At 36.4% G+C, this 17,009-nt stretch overlaps 3 protein-coding genes across 10 annotated transcripts; 1 reads left to right on the top strand and 2 right to left on the bottom strand.

Annotated features, from left to right (window-relative positions):
* Nucleotides 1–1,655, bottom strand: LOC145651144 (protein FAM177A1). The gene is made up of 5 exons (XM_081696250.1): nt 1,458–1,655; nt 946–1,086; nt 765–822; nt 496–590; nt 1–398 (listed from the first exon to the last, which is right to left on the bottom strand). The coding sequence occupies exons 1-5, from the start codon at nt 1,473–1,475 to the stop codon at nt 255–257; spliced, it is 456 nt and encodes a 151-aa protein (XP_081552376.1). The 5' UTR covers nt 1,476–1,655; the 3' UTR covers nt 1–254.
* Nucleotides 1,656–2,000: 345 nt separating this feature from the next.
* Nucleotides 2,001–9,767, bottom strand: brox (BRO1 domain and CAAX motif containing). 7 transcript variants are annotated; one of them, XM_081696214.1, is made up of 14 exons: nt 9,672–9,741; nt 9,304–9,389; nt 8,454–8,577; nt 8,174–8,280; nt 7,655–7,751; nt 7,324–7,419; nt 7,132–7,204; nt 6,870–6,975; nt 6,675–6,764; nt 6,396–6,481; nt 5,611–5,692; nt 5,004–5,154; nt 4,145–4,304; nt 2,001–4,005 (listed from the first exon to the last, which is right to left on the bottom strand). In XM_081696214.1, the coding sequence occupies exons 3-14, from the start codon at nt 8,552–8,554 to the stop codon at nt 3,913–3,915; spliced, it is 1,242 nt and encodes a 413-aa protein (XP_081552340.1). In that variant the 5' UTR covers nt 8,555–8,577; nt 9,304–9,389; nt 9,672–9,741; the 3' UTR covers nt 2,001–3,912. The 7 variants fall into 7 exon arrangements, with proteins under 7 accessions (XP_081552340.1, XP_026856696.1, XP_081552348.1 ...); XM_027000895.3 differs by lacking the exon at nt 9,304–9,389 and having other exon boundaries at nt 9,672–9,767; XM_081696222.1 differs by lacking the exon at nt 9,304–9,389 and having other exon boundaries at nt 8,454–8,624; nt 9,672–9,765.
* Nucleotides 9,768–10,944: 1,177 nt separating this feature from the next.
* On the top strand, nt 10,945–16,639 carry aida (axin interactor, dorsalization associated). 2 transcript variants are annotated; one of them, XM_027001473.3, is made up of 10 exons: nt 10,945–11,127; nt 12,072–12,138; nt 12,343–12,396; nt 13,168–13,222; nt 13,807–13,870; nt 13,998–14,101; nt 14,439–14,561; nt 14,704–14,826; nt 15,065–15,182; nt 15,377–16,639. In XM_027001473.3, exons 1-10 carry the CDS (start codon nt 11,123–11,125, stop codon nt 15,471–15,473), a joined length of 810 nt encoding a protein of 269 aa, XP_026857274.1. In that variant the 5' UTR covers nt 10,945–11,122; the 3' UTR covers nt 15,474–16,639. The 2 variants fall into 2 exon arrangements, with proteins under 2 accessions (XP_026857274.1, XP_026857266.1); XM_027001465.3 differs by lacking the exon at nt 10,945–11,127 and adding an exon at nt 11,144–11,401.
* The last annotated feature ends 370 nt before the right edge of the window (nt 16,640–17,009 follow it).

Genomic DNA, 17,009 nt, shown 5'->3' with positions numbered 1-17,009 from the left:
TTGATTTTTTTTTAAAATCATTTCAGTATTCTACATATATTGTCCAAGGATGACAAAAATGCTCATGCATTTATGCGATCAATCAGAAATACTAATACAGTTGTTGCAGTTATGTATATTTGTATTAATGCAAATCTAGTTGTGTTTGTGTAGTAATCATAAGCCTTACTAGGGTGTAGTTATCATATATTCTTCAATATATTATATTCATTTGTTAGATAAATATGCAGTTCCAACATGGCCTACATGTTTAATTACTCATCATGGGTAAAGCCCTTATTCTGTAAACCTGCTTGTAGCTTCTCAGGAGAAGCTTGAGGGACCATGGTATGCACTGTGGCTCCATATCCAGTGGTCGCTGTGTCAGTGAGAAGTGTTTCCTCTTTCTCCATTTTAAGCTGCATAGATGGACATATTGATTTGAAACATAATGTTAATGTAACATTTTAAAGTCTTGGTTTTCAACACTTAGCAGTAGAACATTAAATGTCATACCTTGTGATTACGGTCATGCTCGTCAATAGCATACTGGTATTTTGCAAGACTAAGTCCAAGTAACGCAGCTAATTTCCCTCCAAGGAAATCACAAGCTGTTGGTAAATGTAAATCAGACATTCATATAACAGTACTTTAAGCTGATTAAATATGACCTCATTAAGCAACAATTTCAGCATCTTAAAACACAAAGGTCATTAATTAGTTAGAATGTTGTTACACCTCTGGGGATAGCCTAATCACAAAATATGGACAGGAGCTTGACTTACTCTGAAAGACAACTTGTCTTGCCCAAAACCAAGAATGCTCTCTCCAAGTCAAGTTAGTCTGATGTAACACAACACACCTAAGTATAATTACTTACTACTAATATATTAAAGAAACAAATGTTTGAGAAAAGAATAAAGAAAAAAAGATAAAATAATAATGTTCTTGCATTGTTATACTGACCATGCCAGACCTATTGAATGTATGTGTGTGTGCTTGTTCAACTAGTTCTTCTTCCGTGTCATCCTCCTCTAGCATTTCTCCACTGGTAAAATGGATGACTTTCTTCTGTCGAGATTCAACCTCAGTACCTAATTCCATTTCCTGAAAAACAACAAGAGAGCAAGTGTAAGATGAGTCATTAAGCTCTTCATAGATATACTACATATCCTCCCAAAAATTTGTATGTTGTGTAATAAAATTTTGCTCCTAAAGTTCTGGAAGTATTTCACAAGAAAGTTATCAAGGAATACGTTGTAACGCTACCTTGCTCTCCACCAAGTCTTGACAGTGAGCATGTCTATTTACGAAAGGTTGGTCTTTACACACAAATGTGCGATAATGTAAATTGAGTAACACATTGTAAAAGTATAAACAAAAAATCGGTTATTTTTTTCTTTACTTATAGCATATATAAAGTGAAAGTAAAGATATATAAAATGAATAAGGTGCAACTTGATTAGCAAAGCACTTACCTTACAAAGGTTGTTCATTTTTATTGTTGTGCCATTCTCTTCAGCAGTAATTCATTAGTGTCTCTTTCCAGTGTACTTTAATTTATTTATAAACCAGAGTGACTTGCGAGACCCATGTTCCAGGTCACTAAGCCTGACTGATGGCACTGAAGCACACTAAAGTACAGTGACTGTGTGCTACTGCTCTGTGTCAGCAAAAGCAACAGTCATTTGGTGAACAGGGTATCAACGCCAACCTTCCGTATTACATGGGGCGGTGCCTGTGCATTGTATAATGCAGACTTTTCATGTTCAAGTTAATATACAACATCTTTAGACATTTAAAATCAAGTATGATTATTCTGCAGTTGTTTATTAGCCCATTCATCAAGAGTAATTGCATTAAAGCAAAATGATTCCTGTAGGTAACAATTATAGCAGTGAAAAATGTTCCCATTTGAACATTAATTATTTCTATGTTGAATATGCATTCTAGAATTCAAGTACCTTTAATACTACAGAATATGCCGATACAGTAAAACAGGACACGACAAAATTTCAAAATACTCTTTTGACACACATTTTAATGGAGGAAGACATTAAATGCTTGACTGAGTCACAGGCAGTACATTCTGGAAGTATATATTATGAATAACACCATATTTATATGTTGACTAGATGTAAAACTCTGCAGTGTAAATTAAACTATGACCATCTAAAAAATACATGCTACCCACAAAACAAAATTTTCAAAAATAAGCAAAAGGGAAAAAAAAAGAAGTGCTTACATTTCTCAGCCTCTGCATTTAAGAGAAATGCATGTACTGAAATCACTGAACTACCTAAAACAAGTGTATTAGTATGTGTCCATAATTTCAGAGTGATGTTTGTCATAGTTGGTAATACAGGCCAACTTGTTAGGATGTACAAACTTTATAGTGTGGGGAAATATGGTTAATAGCTGTAACATTTATTAGCATGTGTGCATAACTGTATATGAAACATCAAATCAATTTTTTTTTATTACTGAGCAATGCAATATAGTCTCTGTACTTAAAATTATATCATACTTCCTGCAGTAATTTACTCTTCTAAACTAGTCCTACTGGTTCCTTGGAATGCCAACCTTATTCTCAAACTGAACCTTCACCCCAGAGTTTGAAAACAGACAAAGAGAAAACACATCAAATAAAAGGAAACTTAAAACACCGAAAATGCCACCAAGACCGATACTGAAACTTCATATAATATACAGTGTCATTTTACTTTATTAGGTTGTTTGTGTTAAATATATAGACCCAAAAAATTTCCTCAAAAGGTTGACATCTAGCACAGATATAATTGAACTTTACACATTTGCTGTGAAGATTACAATCAACCAAAATTATGACATGTGAAGAAACATGTGACCAGGAGCTATCTTAAAGAGCATCTTTGTGCATAACAAATTTGTGCTGGTTAGTACAACTTTGCATGTGAGCCAGCTAAGGACGTTCCAATAATAACCCAATAAGCAGCAAGTATTAAGTATCATCCTGAAATCAAGAGCAAATATTTGAAAATGTTTACCAGATTAAATGAAAATTACTATCCTCTTTACCATTATTTTTCCAGTACTACATGCTGTACAAACAGTACCCGTTTTGTTCAATAAACTGCCAATGTTAAATATTACAAGCTTTTTCATTTGTAATATGATAGTTGGGAAACCCAGTGGTCATTTACATGGATTATTTCACTTATAAATTAAAAACAGAACAATTAACCAGACGATTCAGTCAACATGACCATTAAAAACACTGTATATGTGTTTTATTGAGATGTTGCCCCAAAGATCAGCAAGACGAATGCCCATTTCCATCCCATTTCTCTATAGCCTTTAAAAAAAAAAAAAAAAACACACAAATCTTTAGAGCCACAAAATAATCCCTTACAAGACCAGTTGGATTTTCAGCGGAAGAGCGGTGAAATCGATTCAAGTACTGTTACTTGAGCCAAATAGTAAGCTAAATTACTTGTATATTAAACTATTCAAGAATAACATAGTTCAACTGTAAAGTAGTGATGAACAAAAATAAATTAATGACTTAACAAAAAGAAAATATTAGCACTGCCTGGTCTTCCAGCATTCTACAGCACCTCACGGCACCAAATTCAATCCTCTAAAGTCCTGCTCTACTGTCCAATAAAACATTTCAAAGTCAGAAGACTATTTTGTTTAACTAAACGTGTACTGAAAATAAAAGTGTATGCTGTTTCAAGTAAAATTAGTAGCTGCAAAATCTAGAAAAACAAATAAAGAATAGCAAAAGAAAAGTAGTACAAAAAGCTACATCTGCATGATTGGAAACATTGGGTCTGGGGCAAGAAAAATTATTCATATTGAGCTTTAATGAGAATGGAAAAGGATTTGCACTCCCTTACTAAATACTATAGGAAGAGACCCACTACTTGGTTCCTTGGTTCCAGCAAGGGCTTAAGAAATTACACATCCTGTGTCTTTCTGAGGTTTGAGATCAGGTTCCTTCATGGGCTTGATCTCCTCCTCTGGCTTGGGATTCATCTTCGCCTACGAGAAATCAAAACATTTGACATTCGATATGTAAACAAATCTACGATACACCACAACAGAAACATGTCTGAGGTATAGTTCCATAGAATTTCCATAGAATTGGGAAGAATTGGGCTTAAAGCTGCTCGAGTCCTACCTTGTCATCTTTCGGTCCTCTAGTGAGATCAAATGTGGCATAGACCTCAGCAGAGCACTGGCTGTTCAGAGCAGGGAGCTCGAAGGCAACGGGCTCCGCCAAACCATAACTCGCCTTCAGCTCCAAAATGGGGGCTTCTGCTGGCACCTTATGGAAGTATCTGTCAAACAAGTATTACAGCAACTTTCTGAAACTTTACAAACCATGTAATTAGACCAAGATATTCACTAAGTTTAAGAATATTAGGGAAGCCTGCTTACTTGGGTCTAGTTGATTCTATGTTAGAATTTTAATAAAAGAATCAATGATTTTCTCTGGTTAAATAACTTTGAATTAACCATACCTAATTCACAGTATTTAGCAATCTCTTACTTAGTTCTCAAACTTGGTAGGTTAAGGGATTTGTTATCATTCTAAGTATGTGATATTTGGAACTCTGGTCTTAAGCCATATATGAAAATATACTGATTTTGGGCATATGCTAACCCTCATCCTGCATTGAGCCTAAACTAAAGAATGTATTGCAAGAGAGCATTTATGATTGCCCAAGAATAATAGAGCACAAGTATACAGTATGGAAAACTGCTGTTGCTAAGACAATGGCAAAGTTAACCATTATGTCTGAACAGAATGTGCTATATATCTGGCACAAAAGGTGCACTGCAATACTGGAACAGTCTCCCTAATGTTGTGTTCATGAAGGAGCTGTTACACTAACTGAACATTGCTTGAAAACACAAAACACTTTAATCATGATAGTCATTTTAAAAAGTGGCTTTGTTTACCCAAGGTGCACTAATACAATGTTGAGAGCAATATAAATACTACGTCTCTTACCATGGTGTATATACACACTTACATGAATCCATTTTCCCTCTCACACTTCTCCAGGGTGTTTTTGATCAAGCCTCCAAGCTTTGTGAAGAAGAGCTGCTCCGAAGGCTTAGCAGTGCTGCCTGGGCCTTTGGTCTGACGGTACTCTTTACACAGTGCCTCTGCACGTGAATAGCCTGCAGCAGGGAGAAGAAAGCTCAAAGGCAGCTGTGTTATCCCTGATGCAACAGTGGGCCTCACAGGGCTAGACATAACACCACAAATCAGAAGTGTTACGCCCCACACTGTGTATGCAGGTAAGAAGTACATTTAAACTAAAAGTAAGCTCTTACAGTTTAGGCTAATAATTATGGCATAGAGTTTGCCCAAAAGTGTTTTCCAAATGAATTTTAAAAACAAGCAAAAAAGAACATTGATTTTGTTTGTTTTACATTTTTTACATTACATTTATGGCATTTAGCTGACTCTTTTATCCAAAGTGACTTACAATTATGACTGAGTAAACTTGAGCAATTGAAGGTTAGGGGTCTTGCTCAGGGGCCCAACAGGTACAACTTTTAGTCTGACGGCCATGAACAGAACGATCAAGTCTTAAACTGCTTGACTCATCCTCTGCTTAGCTGTACACTCACATTTCTCAGCCTCCTGTAGTGATCGGATGGCTTCTCCACACTTGTCACTAGTAAGGAGAGTCTGTCCATGGTAACAGTGAGCCTGTGAAAATTAGTGGTCACAGTGATGCATGTTCCACTCTCAACTACCATATTAAAGACCAGCTAATTTTATTTTTAAGTATTTTTCTGCTCAAATGAAATCTAATAAATAATGGATCTCTAAAAAGTGCTCTATAAAAGTGTATATATTTTCCTTATGTCCATCATAACCCACCGTTTTACTCAGCAACCACTAAACATTCAATTAATCTTTGGCCTTATGATTTACTTGTATACTATCTGATTAACTGCTTAACAGATGTCATCTATGAAATCTGTCATTTCATTTTCACACGTCATTATTATCTGTAACTTGCTAAGTATGTCTTATTTCTGACAATTCAGGTCCACTTAGTCGATTAATAAAACTAAAACAGCAGTAGAAAGAGTAGCAATCACTTTTAGGCTAAACAAAGACTCGGTGCAGGCCAATGCAAAGATGCATTTCTCCACACCTCTTTTATTCCTGTAATTTGAACTAGTCAGTGCCTATGGGTTCTGAATACACATCCAACTTTTCAATATTAATGGATACTCCTGTAGTCATGTTTATTTTCATAAAAAATGTGTGTTTAATGTTTATGTGCATCATGTGCTAAAATGAAATTTGAAAAACTCTGAATACTTCTGTGCCTGTGCATTTGGTTCCACAACCACCACACTTTCTTTTCACCCATATGCCAATCAATACTGTTAAAACTTACATAAGCCATGTAAAAGTGCTGCTTCAGCTGCAGGTACTTTCTCCACTTGCTGCTGTACTCTGGGTCCAGTGTATTCAGAGTGTGATCTGGAACATGTGGAGAGACTTTGTTCACTGTAACCAGTTAATATGGATGCAGTGCATCAATGATGTTCAATCAGGGTTGATTTTTCAGAGTCAGTCAAAAGTGTAGTAGAGGAAGGAGTGAGTACAGGATACAATGCTTATAAATAGGCCAGAGTAATGTGCTTTTATACTGGCATATTTGAGCCAAACCCACCGGCCTTTTGGTAAAAGTTTGCCGTCTCAAATGACAAAGCTGCTATGAGGCCAGCATTATGCTTCAGTTCAATTGCACGGGCGATGGTCACTAAAGACAAAGAGAAGAATATGATATGAGACTTCAAGGAAGCTTGTTTGACTGTCATCCAAAACTGATAGTAAGGTGAAGGTAAATGTTGAGAATGTCCCACACCTTCTTGAGCCTCTGCTTGACTCTGGACAATGTAGGTGTCTATGACTCTGGTCTCTAGGTCTCTGCCTTTCTCAGCTGGAGTGATGAGGCGAGGTATTTGAGCCTCCTGGAACAAAGAAATGCTGTTAAACAGACTTTTGTCCCAGCTCATACTGTATCCCTTAAACCAGGATATACACTACAGGAGGCACAATACATCCAATGCGCAAAAGGTATCAACTTTAAAGTCAGTAACATGGATATTGTCTGTAGTGACATTTACCTTTAGATATTTGAAAATGCCAGCAGCAATTTTCAAACTCTTATGAACATCTTTTGCCTCATCTTCAGTGACACTACAATAAAAATTACATTTTTTCCCCCTCACACAGGGACCTTGTAACGGTTCAAACATTAAAGTCAGTCAACACTGTTTTCACACGTAGTTTAAAGAGAACAAAATAAATGTACCCACTTTTCCTTCCCAGCAAGCCTTGATGCAAATTTGGTATGCCAAAGGGCAATGTTAAATCCAATGGACACCAGTTCAAACACAGCATCTTGCTGAGAACTGATTAAGAAGAAAAATGGCAAAAATAATTTATATACACAATTGACATCAAATTTACGTACACAACTGACCCAAAGGTATCATGGATTCTTCTGTGTGCTACATTTATTCCCTGGCTGACAAATTCATTTAATGCACACACATGCTTAATGTTAGTATGGAAAAAGATTTTTAGTTTGGCACTACCCCCTGTTTCTGACTGTGAGCAATAATGTTCCTATGTATGTTTCATTACCTTGGTGTGTTTCCTTGCAAAGTGTCAGTCCACTTAAAGTTCTGAATGAACCGCAGCTTGTTTTCTTGTGTGGTACCATCCAGAGACACAATGAACCCTATGCATACCAAGCAGTTGGAGAGCAGCAAGAGCTTGTTATCAGCAACACAAAAACACTTTTACTCACATCGTTGAATAAACAACATGTATTCAGCAGTACTGGCACACAAGCTACATCAGACCAGGTCCCACTTTGAAAGTAATACATACACTACAACAATTGCACTTTGGCCTTCATTACAATCATAACATATGCAGAAGGCAGGAAATGTACAATGTTCCAGTAAGTTGGAGCATGGTCTACTTTTTTTTAAAGTCATCAGCTTGAAGCTTGTGTTTTCAGAATCAGAATCTTTATCTGCCAAATATCATATGTACAAGGAAATCAGTTGCTGCAGGTGTTCATTTGGTGCAAAGAATTAGATCAGATTAGGTTTGACACACAGTTGGTAACAGGCATAAAAAGGAATCTAGACGAACCCTGTAAAAGGGAGAAATATTCATCAGTGGCTTTCTTCATGATCTCTGGAGTGCAGGTGGCATCTGTGAACATATCCAAAAGCCTAGCCCTTGTTGTTCTAAGGTCGCTGTAACACAGGCAGAATCAGTATTATGCCATTATGGGTTCTACGTATATATGCAGTAGAATGAAGAATGAAGCAGTAAACAATCATGTCCAAAAGCAAATACACGTTTTACTTGTTATATTATTTACATAGTGTGCCATTCAAACTCACATCAACTCTTAGGGAAAGCTTACTTGCAAATTTTACTGGCAGCGGGACTGGATGCGACTCCATACAGATTGAATGACACGGGTGCTGTTGCCTTCAAAGGATTACGATGGAACCAGTGCGTCATTATGCGGCTGGTTAGGCAGACACCTGGTTACAACGTTTAGTTAGGATGAGAATGTTTTCTATTAGCAGTCCTGAAAAAAAAACCACAATTCCTGAAAAAACACAATTAGCTAGGTTAGCTAACACTTCTAACTAAACATCTCTTTGACGCCGCCATAACTTGCGTAATGGTGTTTGAAACGATTTCAACTAGCTGTGGGATGAGCAGAACGTTTTAATATACATTTATTGCCCAAATAGCTATACAAGCTAGTTATGTGTATATCACAAATTAATAAATGTTTTCATAAGTAAATACGTCTGCTCGTTTTGCCAAGTAATTATCCTAGCTAGTCTAGCTACGTTGAAGAAAATACAATATAATCGTAGCCTATTCTGCCGGTACACATAAATCAACTAGCTACGTGTTCGTTCGGGATCGCTAACATATTCCACCAGAGAAATATTAGATTGCATTTTTTTGACGATTGTGGGGTTGCATAAAATTAAATGAATGCTAAGATTACACTAATAGAGAATAATGCGCAGAAAAATAATAGGACTAATGCTTGAATTAATAAAATAATTACTGTATGTCCAGACATAACAGGAAATACCCTAGATGTGCATATGTGTGATTGTGCAAGAAGACATGTGTAAGCGACAGTCAGACAGAGGTGACGGCTGAGATGGTAAAGTACACAAGCAGAAGTGGCGAGAGGCGAGAAAACTATAAGTCTGTCTGTTGCAAAGTTATACTTTAGATCTCACTCGCACTGCGTTGTGAAGTGACATCTCCAGAGCTCTGTATTAATAAAAGGCCACAAGGTAACGCACTGGTTCCTGTCTCTTCTTTCCTGCATCAACGGACATGACACGATCTAATCATTTTTAAAAAGTGTTATGTTCTATACGCTTCGTATTAGTTAGCAAGCTAGCTACATGTTAGCGATGCTCAATCTTATGTCAAACCATAAACTCTAGCCTGCTATGATAGCTAGCTAATGGCTAGCTTCTTGCTAACTAGCTAGCTACGCAACATAAACAACACTGTAAGCAAAATACGTAAGAAAGTCTGTAGCTAACAAGTTACCGATAATCACACGGAATAAGCACTCCCTTAAACAAAATCCTCCTACCAGAAAAAGTAGACAGTACAACTGTCAAATCTTGTAGGTAATTGGCAAACCTCACAAATAATCCAAACCAGGAAATAAACACAATGTTTTACCCACGTCATCGCTGACGTTAAAACGACACGTAATGTTCAAATCCTTTGATATAAAAGGCTCTACTAAAATAGCAAAATCTACATCATGTTCTTCCAATCTATCTATATTTCAGATGATATTTCATTGTATTCAATATAAGTGTTTTTTAACTTTGGATGTTTAATACTGGTTTCAACCTGGTATGATAGCCAGTCATCCGTGAAAATTAACAAAAGTTGACGCCTCCTAGTGGTGAAATCCAAATGTACTGTGCCATCTTGTGTCTGAGTAGGTGTTCAATACGTACGCAGCTGACAAAATATTGAGTGGGGAAAAACACCCACTGCTGACTTCAGACCACAGCCAGGCATCTGCATGTTTACTTCATATACTATTGTACTCATAGCTATTCCAAATTAAGTGCTTAAGAAGTAAATCATGGCACATATGAAGAACACGCTGAATGGGACCATGCTAATACAGAATGCACTCTCCATGATCTGGTAGCAGTCCAGTGTGTGTGTGTAGCAGGGTGTCGTTGTCTCATTGTTACTATTGTTGCTACAGGTCCTTCAAAAACAGTCCTTAAAAAATAACATATAAAATACTCCGTATTGACTTCAATTGATAATCAGTACAATTTTTGTTGCTGTTTGATATTTGCTGATAATACCACAGTGAAGGACCTGTAGTAACAATAGTAACAATGAGACAACGACACCCTGCAGGAAACGATAAGGAAGATCTGAAAGTGCTATATCACAAACCAGTCAATGTTTCAACACCTTTCTCTTGACAGCAGTTTACTTCAGAAGAGGGGGTGGGGTGTGGCTCAGTATGCACTAATGAGATGCAATGGGAAAAGTTAGGCGCTTTAATTACATAGAATGCTGAGGAACTATAACGATTTCATCACCTCCTACCTTTAAAAAACACCTAATTTTATGAGAAGGCTGATAAGTCTTTGCTCCATAGATCTTCAGAAACTTCACTGTTATACTATAACTTATCCATTATTTTTGCATGTTCACTGTCTAGTGCCTGATATCACAATTTGTTGGAAACGAACACACACACACACACACACACATATATATGCCTCTCTCCTACACTTGTGAAAGATAAACTAAAAACAGACCACTCCTTTTTGCATGTCACTGAGGGCTTTTATTTTGAAATGGCAAGCCATGTCAGCCATGCAGTAATTTCTTTTAACCCAAAAAAGACTAAGTACCTTGAGAATTAGCGGATTAAACTTGAATATTATAGTTCACAGCACGGAAGAAACTATCCACATGAACCAAGACGGAGCACATGCTGTCTGAGACTCTTCAATTGTACATTACTTTACAAAAAGCAACGAGACTTCCGATTATGTCATGCAGTAAGTTAGGTTGCACTTGCACAAGGGCTTGGTCAGTGCGTAGCGGTATCACCGGTTCATCTGTATCTTGTGGACAGCTAGTTCATGCACAACAATGCAGGGTGGGGAATAGGATTCTTACTAGCAATGTTAACTTGAAACGTCTCCTGCAAGTTTAACTTGAAAAGATGTCAGATGTCACCAAGACCGTTCAGAAATGGCACGCAAGTTTTAAAAAGGGCACGGACTTTGATTCGTGGGGACAGTTGGTGGAAGCAATAGATGAGTACCAAATGTAAGTTGGCTACGTTAGGCTTTAAATCATAATCTTTTACGTTGTTGTGGATCCGAAGGCTACTAATGAATACACAGAATATTATCTTATCCAGCGTGTCTTGCTGAAATAAACACTGTCTTGTAAACTCGTGGAACTGTTCTACTTAAATTTTGCATGAAGTAAATTAACTTGTAGCTGCACAGTGATAACGAAGTTACGATTTTCACCAGTAGCACTTACGTAGTTGTATTTTTATGCATTAAAAGCCGCAGGTCGTATTGCGATACTTTTACAAACAAGAAATTTAATCCTACTCGACACAGCAAACGCAGCCCGCAAAGAATCCCCCAGTCCTGCGTTAGATATTGCAGAATTGCCGCCACACCCTCTTTTTCCTGTGGGTGGAGCTTTTCCCTCCCTAATCGTATTTGTATTGTGGCGCTTTGCACAATCAGATGTTTTCGATTACTTAAGAAAGTGTAATTAAACATTTTCCTCGAATGAGTTTAGTTTAAGAATATATTTTAAATTGGGAAAATTAGTTCAATTTATATTACATCTCTCAAATACTCTTCGTTCTACATCTTTAACAGTCAGTATCTTTTAAAGACAATGATGGCGTTTTGGAACCTTTGCAATTGTACGAAACCATCCGTAAGTGTTTATTTACTTATTTGTATTTTAACAGACTTGCAAGACAATTGCAGAAAGAGGTCCAGTCATCAAATTCACATGATTTCACAGAGGATCAAAAGGTAAATATTTCAGTCATATATTCTTAGAGTCTGAATGAAATGTAAAAAATTTAATTATAAAGCGTAACTGACTAATTAATAGTCAGATTCTTCAGTCAAATGCATAATGATTCACGATGTAAATCACAAAAAATGAAGCAAAAATGTTAGTTGTGATATCAAAATTTATTTTTAAACTGATCAGTCATTTTTCCTTATTCCCAGAAAACTCTGGGAAAGATTGCAACATGTCTTGAAATGCGAAGTGCATCTTTACAGGTCTGTAGTGCTGCTTCTATAACAAAAATACAAGGTTTCCAAAAGTCAAGATCACAATGCAAAACACATAAAAGAGGAAGAGAAGGATTGGAAGATGGAGAAGTTGGAGTGCTGCAACACATTATGTGTGTAGTTAAAGAGTTTAGGTAGATAAGGTGGGAGAATATCCCAGAGTTCTTTGGGCCATATCAGATGGACTAATGTAAGAGTTCTCAACTCATTAGAAAGTTTTTACTTGAATATTAAGTATCTTTACTTTTTTCTGGATTTTAGTTTATTTTGGCTACAAACTATTCAGAAACACGTTATCCCATAGTGCATGTCTTAATTAAAGCACAAGGGCTAGATTGAGTGAAATGCATTCATAAAATTCTAGATGTTTTTGTAGTAGGATGTGTGAGTATCCTGCAGGTTGTAAGCTTTATCTTGCTATAGACTTTGCAACAATTTTTTCACGTTATTAGAAACTGTAGTTTTGTGACTTCAAGAACAATATACAGTGCCCATGCTAAAGAAACACCGAGGACACTAGCAGAGCTGCATACGTGTTAAAAAGTTAGTGCTCTGTTTAATGCATGTAGTTCTAATGAAAGCCGTTTCCAATTAACCTATGGACGACACATCATCTGCTTCAAATGTTCCTAAGCAACAGGCTTACAAAAATCTGCACTATGCAAATGCATGTTGTGGTGGCTAGGTGACACAGCCAACATTTCAATCCAGAAGTGTACAGAATTTATTTATCATCTTTCTCCTGTTTCACTTTGCTAGAGCACACAGTGCCAAGAAGAATTTAAGTTAGAGGACCTGAAGAAACTGGAACCAAGTATGTATACTATATTCAACAATAGCAAGAAACAAAACAAACTTCATTTGAGCTTATACTGTTATCCAAAGAGATTTCTATAGAAGACCCTTCTTTTTTTATGATTTACTGACTTTATGTTCAGTAATTAACTAATTACTTTTTATACAACTATGATAAATCAAAATGCTTTGTGTTGCTGTGTTTATTTCTAACAGTTTCTAGAACATTTATGTATTATGAACATTCAGCACTTGACTGTTCATCTGTGATACATGCATCTTTCAAGGTGGACTTGTCCAGTATTATAATAAAAGTATAATAGTATAATAATAGTATATTAATCGCTGTTAAATTTATGTATAATTTGATCTGCTATATTGGTGAATTTACATTGTGATGAAACAGATCAAATGAAGGTGCTGATGTAAATAATGTGTGTGGAGCCTGGATTAAACTTGATCTGTTTTGGGGTATTTTGTTTACTCAGATGAATAGGGCTGACTGTGCTATGGCATCTAGTTATGGAAAAAAAAAACATGATTTTTCTGTTATGTATTTTTGTTTCTTATTCTGCGTTCCTGTCTTTTAATGACTTTAAACAGTCATCAAGAATATTCTCACTTACAACAAAGATTTCCCTTTTGATGTCCAACCAGTGCCTATGAGGTAAATGGAAGATTCCCTCATGCTCTACATCAGGGCCTGGGGCATTTCATTCTTTACTCTAGGTATTCTGGAGAGCTGAGAGTGGGGGTATTACTGCTATTGCTGTTTCTGGACTTCCCACTCTTAGGAAAATCCTTGCACCAGGGGAGGAGGAGAACCTAGATGTTGATGAGGAGTTGGACACAGCCACTGGGGTTGGCTCGACACAGTCCTTCACCACAAGAGTGCCAGGTAGCTTGTTTCTCTTGTCAGTGTCTGTTATCTATCACAAGGCCTACTTAGTCAAACCATGTTTTTTAAAGCAGTTATTATGAAGAGGTATATACTGTAAGTAAATACACACTCATTCATTTGATTTACAGTGAAAGAAAGTTTGCCAGAGAGCAATTAATCATTGTGTTACACCATTTAGTGTTTTGCACAAAGTAACATGTAAACACTGTGTTCCGTTCCTTAATTACACTTAGAATTTGGTAATGTATAGCTCTTCAGCTGTCATCTACAATAGTCTTCTGTCAGTCAAACCTAGCAAACTGGGAATTATGAAAATATTAATGTTTCACAACAGGTACCTTATTACCACGGCTTCCCTCAGAGCCAGGAATGACACTACTCACCTTGAAAATTGAGAAGATTGGTCTGAAAGATGCAGGACAATGCATCGACCCTTACATGACAATTAGTGTGAAAGGTAGATTTGGCATTTTAGTTTTTAATTTGGATGACAAACGTGCAAATTTTTTTCTTCATACTTTATGAAATGACAGCTACTGAAACAGCTGATTAAATTTACTTCCCATGTTTCAGAATGTGAATATTTCTTTCTACCACAGACATGAATGGTGTTGATTTGAACCCTGTTCAAGACACTCCAGTGGCAACACGTAAGGAAGACACGTACATTCATTTCAGTGTTGATGTGGAAATCCAGAAACATCTTGAGAAACTACCAAAAGGTCAGAATAATATTTAACACTGATAATATTTAACATTGATTGATTGTCTTATATGTATTGCCTATATACAGTTCAGCGTTAATAATATATCATTCGTCATAACATGTAAAAGTGCTGTCTAATCAGTTATCTATTTCTCAGGTCTACAAGGCCTTTTGAAAAATAACTTCTGTTACCTGACCTTCTTTCCTCTATGGCTGCTTTGACAGAATATGTTTATGTTTACTTCTTGCTGTAGGTGCAGCTATTTTCTTTGAATTTAAACACTACAAGCCCAAGAAGAGGTTCACCAGCACTAAGTGTTTTGCCTTCATGGAGATGGATGAGATCAAACCTGGTCCCATTGTCATAGAGCTGTGAGTACTGATAAAACTCAAACAACTGTACATGTAAAAGACTGCTTTTGTTCCCCAGAACAATAACTATATATTAGACAGTTGTGTATGCCCAGGGTGAAATGCTAGTTCATGATAATATCTGAACAGTTGTCTTCATGATTCCAATTCTTTTAATAGCTTTTGTTGAAATAGAACATGTTTTGTAATCTAAGGTACAAGAAGCCAACTGACTTCAAGAGGAAGAAACTCAACCTTCTCACAAAGAAACCACTCTATCTTCACCTGCATCAGACTTTGCACAAAGACTGAGGAAGCACATGGGACAACATGAAACAAAAGAACACTTTTTTCCCACTTATCAGCATTTTTATGTGATTAAAGTTGGTGCATCACCCCCTACATTCCCAGCAATATCTAAGTATGGATCCTAGACCTCAGCTTTGAAAGTTCTGATGTGGGGTTCATATTGGTGCAACACTTCATCTGAGTGAACATCTAATAAATGAGTGAGCCAGACTGCTGGCAAAGTGGAGTATGTATTCTTCTGAAAATTTCTTCTGCATGTTCTCTGACCAGCACACTCCTGGTCCTCCAAAGCAACAACCAAATAACCAAAGAGGACATTGACATTGGCGTTTTATTATTTGGCCGGTTTCCAAGCCTAGCACTGGCAGTGTGTCATTACCTAGTGTTTATGGCCCATTGTCAGCTACCACTATGGAAGAGATAGGATGGATTGAGCCATACTCTGGGGTTAAAACAAAAACACTGTTGTAAGAAAGTGCTTTTCTGCTTGATATTAAGACAAACCCTAAATCACTAAACATTTCCTTCTGAACTTCCCAGTAGAAGGCTACATTGCAAATATGAATGTATAGGTAAATAACTCCATACCCGCAATCTAATATTAGGCTGGAAATTGCATTAAAATACATTACTACTTTATGACTGCTAAATAATACATGTAATAGACCATGCAATGAAACTGGGTATGAGCTCATTTATTTGGAGCTAGAAGGTGCATTTTAACTAAAATGAAGTTGACCATTTGATCATTTTATATTGTACGAGCCATTGAAGTTAGTGTTTCCGTTTCCTTGATTTTTTGTTTATTCATACATAATTTTCATGAGACCTGTTAATTAGAAATATACACCTTTAATAGAAGGTATAACGAATAGCACTGCTCAGAAATGGCCAGATTTTATTTAGTAATCAAGAAGCTATTACAGAACTAACAAACATATTTTGGTGAAATTTTTGTTGATAACATTTTACTTTTTCCTACTTCAGTACTTTTCAATTTTCTAGAACATAAGTCATAGAAAAATTAGGTTAAAAAACATTATTGTGAGCACAGTGTGCATGTATTGCTTTTCTGTAAGTATTTCATACAAGTTTTAATACAAATCATGCCTGGCATGGCATGTTCAGATTGCTTTAATTTCCAATAAATGATGCTGCTGTTTAACACCTATGTATTCACCTGAATAGTCCTGTGGAAATATATCGCTGAGTGCTACACAGCAAGTAACTGAATATGTGTTTGTATATGTACTGCACCCACCTGTGGACATAATGCCATGGGAAGAAAATTGAGTTCAACAAGAATAGCATGAAAAGTTTATAGCAGAGGGATCAAACTAATTTAGCAATGTTTATATTCTGCAGTACAAAGGCAAAGCCTCATATTATAAATTCATGTATGTAACTCTTTGGAATCAAACTAAGTAGAATGTAATTTCAGCTAAATTTATGACTTACAGCAGAAAGTTGCAGGGCAAATACGGCATCAAAAACACCTTCTGTTCAGCACTTCAGTTTCATTAGGATTGCACACATTCT

This window comes from Electrophorus electricus, chromosome 2 (genome assembly GCF_041902795.1).
Source record: "Electrophorus electricus isolate QZ-2024a chromosome 2, ASM4190279v1, whole genome shotgun sequence".
In the NCBI taxonomy this organism is placed as follows: domain Eukaryota; kingdom Metazoa; phylum Chordata; class Actinopteri; order Gymnotiformes; family Gymnotidae; genus Electrophorus; species Electrophorus electricus.
Note: the sequence above shows the minus strand (reverse complement) of the source record. Positions and strands in the feature narration are given on the sequence as shown.